This window comes from Sinocyclocheilus anshuiensis, unplaced genomic scaffold (assembly GCF_001515605.1).
Source record: "Sinocyclocheilus anshuiensis isolate Anshui unplaced genomic scaffold, SAMN03320099.WGS_v1.1 scaffold138, whole genome shotgun sequence".
NCBI classification, from domain to species: Eukaryota; Metazoa; Chordata; class Actinopteri; order Cypriniformes; family Cyprinidae; genus Sinocyclocheilus; species Sinocyclocheilus anshuiensis.
The window spans coordinates 43679-48427 of NW_015546017.1; the positions used below are offsets into that span (position 1 = coordinate 43679).

Consider the following 4749-nt stretch of genomic DNA (forward strand, 5'->3'; position numbering starts at 1 on the left):
CACGCAGGTGATGGAGATTTACCGCTGATTACAGAACCGGCTTTACTGATAAGATGCGCGTTAAATATCGCATGCGATTAATCGTGCAGCCCTACACACAACCTTAAGTTTTTGTCAAAAAACCATAGGTAATTTGGCCAGGGATTTTTACGTGGGTGGTGGGAGAAAAACACAGACGTTCTGGATTCGGATAGCAATAAAATCACAAACTAACCCCTGTAAATGTTGAAAATAGCTTACATCCCCATGAGAAACAATTACGGTTCGAAACAGGCTAAAGATACAATCCAGTTTTAAGGATACAAACATTGCTTAAGTAAATGGTATCAATTATGATATTGTTTTTAACTTTTTGCCCTACTGTCTGGCCTGTTGCAAGTTAATGGTATCCATCTGTATTCTATGCTTTAATTCAAAATTTTCATTCATTGTTTGTTGGCTGCGTTTTGTCTGCCCTAAAGCTGCTTCTGGAGATGTTCAGGCCTATCAAATTCGTACTGCCCAAACCAGCACTATTGCTCCAGGTGTGGTCATGGCATCCTCTCCGGCCCTGCCAAGTCAAGGAGGTGCTGAAGAGGTCACGCGCAAGAGGGAGGTCCGCCTCATGAAGAACAGGTAAAAACCAAATCAAGTTTTTGGTAAAAGCAAACAACGTAAAGTCAGCCTTATCACTTATGGTCATACATTCTGAGCCTGTTAATACTCTCACATATGTACATTACCGTTTGGGGTTGTTAAGATTTGTTAAATTTTTTTAATGAAGTGTCTTATGCACACCAAGGTTGCATTTATTTGAAAAAAAAAAAAAAAACATGAATATTGTGAAATATTGTTAAAATTTAAAATAACTTTTTGATTTTATTACTTTTTTTAAGATTTATTTTTGGCATTTTAGCCTTTTATTAGGATACGACAGTATTGTAGACAGGAAGCGAAGTGGGTGAGAGAGAGGGGGGGACAGGATCGGAAAAGGTCCACAAGCTGGGACTAGATGGATTTTTATCCATTTTTATCAGTGTTGAAAACGGTTGTGCTGCTTAATATTTTTTGTAGAAACAGTGCTTTTTTTTCCAGTTCACTTCCAGAATAAAAATTTCCTGATAATTCACTCACCCCCCATGTCATCCGAGATGTTCATGTCTTTCTGTCTTCAGTCGCAAAGAAATTCGGAAAAGGTCCACAAGCTGGGACTAGAACTCTGGATTTTTATCCATTTTTATCAGTGTTGAAAACGGTTGTGCTGCTTAATATTTTTTGTAGAAACAGTGCTTTTTTTTCCAGTTCACTTCCAGAATAAAAATTTCCTGATAATTCACTCACCCCCCATGTCATCCGAGATGTTCATGTCTTTCTGTCTTCAGTCGCAAAGAAATTAAGGGGTCTTATCTAGCCAAACCATCCGTTGCATTTTCTAACAAAAAAAACAACAAAAACATTTATATACTTTTTAATCACAAATGCTCATCTTGCACTAGCTCGACCTCACGCATTACATAATCACGTTGCAAGGTCACACGTGATGTAGGCGGAAGCACCAACCCAGTGTTTGCAAAGCGAACGTGTAAAGAAAGTCAAGCACCCTTTACAAAAAAAGGTAAAACAACAATGTCGGACGATTTTGAAGTTGGAGGAGAAAATGAGATGGAGTTTTTCGCCCTACCCTACCTTTCTGAACCGGAGTACACAGACGAAGAGCTAACCACACTTGACCTTTCCAACGGGATTACGTAATATGTGAAGACGCACATGCGCAAGCAAAGCTAAAGCAAGACGAGCATTTGTGGTTAAAAAGTATATAAATGTTTTTTTTTTTTTTAGAAAATGCAACTGATGGTTTGGCTAGATAAGACCCTTATTCCTCTGCTGGGATCGTGTAGAGTCCTTTCAAGCTGCACTGAAACTGCAATTTGGACCTTCATCCCGTTGGTTCCCACTGAAGTCCATTATATGGAGAAAAATCCTGGAATGTTTTGCTCAAAAACCTTAATTTCTTTGTGACAAAAGACAAAGACATGAACATCTTGGATGACATGGGGGTGAGAAAATCATCAGGAACTTTTTATTCTGGAAGTGAACTAATCCTTTAAAAGCAGTACAGATTACTGACTAATTTCAATACTCGAGAGCTGTTTGACAGATGTATGTGAGACAATGTAAATATAGCCAGTCTCATGTGAACAGGGGGACAAAACAATGACAAAAAAAATCTGATTGTCAAAATACTGAATCTGTGCATTAGACTTTGTCTAAATATTTGATATTCATCAAATAATATAATAAACATAAAACATGGACAAAAAATGAGACGATACCTGAAGGATACATGTAATTATAATTGTTTAGTGTAAATTAGTTTAATATATATATATATAACAACATTTATCTTGAAACAAAAGGCATGTGGAGTATAATATCTTTAAATAAAGAGATGTTCAATAGTGCATTTTTGCTGTAACAGAGAATCGTGAAATTTCACTGGTTTTTGACAGCCCTACTTTGGACCAAAAAGAGTTTGCTAAGTAGATCTCAAATTTCTTTCCCCCACCAGAGAGGCTGCTCGTGAGTGCCGTCGAAAGAAAAAGGAATATGTCAAGTGTCTGGAGAACCGTGTGGCCGTTTTGGAGAACCAGAACAAAACTCTCATCGAGGAACTCAAAGCACTCAAAGACCTGTACTGTCACAAATCAGAGTGAGGTACCACCCGTTCTCCCTTCATTCTGGCAGACTTACGAGACTAAAGGGCGAGTCACGGACGCATGTTTTCGAAATGTTTTCTTTTTTTAAATTGCTGCAGACTGCCTGTATGAACACACAAGTACGTGAGGGAACTGAACAGAAGCCCCCTGGTCAACACAGATCTCCTCTAGAAATATTGGATCATGTCATTTAAAGACAAAAAAAAATGAGAAATTTACTGTGGACATAAACACTCAAGTACATTCTCGGGCATCTTTACTTCTGGACTCAAACCGAAACTCAGAGGAGGGGTTTGTGGGAAAATGTTTACCTTTTTTCCAGTGTGCTGGTGTATAATTCGTCCATAACTTTTAAAAGAGATACAAATAATGTACAATAATAATAATAATTTAACTGACATTTCAATAGCATGGTAGGCATCGAGAAAGATTTTGTTTTGGAGTTGGCATCATTCCCTCTTGAGATTCTAAAGGTTTAACGTGTCTGACTGTTACTTTTATTTGGTGTATAGTGCTCTTGTGTTTTAAGTTGACATTTTTACCTTTAAATATGAACAAACTATATAAAATGATGAATATTGATAAACAGAAATATTGTGTATCATATACAGAACAAGATTATAGCCCATGTATATTTCGATTTTGACATTTTGCTCATTTTAGATGGCAAAAATGTACCTAAATCATTTAATTTCATTAAAAACTGCCATTGCAGTAGCAACAGTTGCACATGCACAATATAAAATGGTTATAATATTGCAAACATTTGGTCACTTATACACCAAAATTCACATTACAATGTCAGGAATTACCCACAGAAGTGAATTTGATATATATTTTTCAGGTTGAAACATTTCTTCACTTTTATGTTGATTATATTCAGCAAATCACTTGTGTGTTATGCTTGTATATCATAGAGCTATAATTGGATGAAATACAATCCAATACATTCAGTCTCTGGCATTATAAACTAAAGCATGTTTTATAAATATAACATTAGCTTTGATATCGTTATATGGTCAGTTTTTCATTTCAACACTAACAACTGGGACGCAGTGTCTTTGTATTTGATAATGTGATGATAACATAAGTAAAGAGTACATGTTATCTATTATAGCATATGCATTTTTGGCAGCTATTTCATATATATATATATAAAGATTTCTCTTGGTTTCATTTTTCCTTTGTCCACATTCAGTTGCTTCTGAAAGATCAAGAAACAACTGAACAGCTGGTAACTTGTTACGGTTTGCCTTCAACAAAAGTTGTATTTTTCTTTATTCATTTTCCTGAACTGGTAGTAACTTTTTTCCTCTTGTATGTACCCCATATGCAGTGAGATTGACCTACTACCATGCTGGCCAAAGTGAACTGAAATATTCTACTATGTGTGTTTGTCTCCATGCATACAAAAAACCCAATCAATCTAAAGCAATGTTTGATCCCACTCATTTTGGACAAACACATCATGCACTTTTTGTATGATAGCTTTCACCTTTTGGACACTATGTACAGCACTGGTAGGATTTTATAGTGTTTCAAAAGTTTAGAAGTGTATTGTATATACTCTGTGACTTGGCTTACATTTTTAGAAGCTTTGCACTATTACTATTACAATACAATTGTGTATACTTTATGTTGTTTCCCCCACCTCTCTTTTGTACACAAATGTAAATCTTTAATAAAATACTAATACTGCACACTGGGTGTTGTGGTTGGAAATACCGTGCAATGCAATGCACAACTTCAGCATGCTCAAATAAAAAAATGATTTTTCAAAGCTGTAAATAAAACAAAGGTTATTGGAGTATGTTTTACAAGAAAATGCCATTTCAGTCTTTCTACTTTAAAATTGCACGTTTCATTGAATGTTTTACCTGCCATTCCCTTGTAATTATTTGAGAAATTTTTAGTAATTTACTAGCAATTTCTGAATGAAAATTGTTTCAAAGTAAATGCTGTAGGGAGCTGCATGAGACCCCTGAATAAGTCTGAAGCATTATATTAACCCACAATTTTCTGTTTATTTTATATATATATATATATATATATA

General features: G+C 35.4%; 1 protein-coding gene across 3 annotated transcripts in view; it reads left to right on the forward strand.

Annotated features, from left to right (window-relative positions):
• Window positions 1-4428, forward strand: part of LOC107698524 (cyclic AMP-responsive element-binding protein 1-like) — a 12521-nt gene extending 8093 nt beyond the window's left edge. For all 3 annotated transcript variants that reach the window (XM_016499545.1, XM_016499547.1, XM_016499546.1), the window contains 2 exons: window positions 462-615; window positions 2549-4428. In XM_016499545.1, coding sequence (XP_016355031.1) covers window positions 462-615; window positions 2549-2693 — 299 coding nt within the window. In that variant the 3' untranslated portion in view covers window positions 2694-4428. The remainder of the gene's footprint in view (window positions 1-461; window positions 616-2548) is intronic.
• The last annotated feature ends 321 nt before the right edge of the window (window positions 4429-4749 follow it).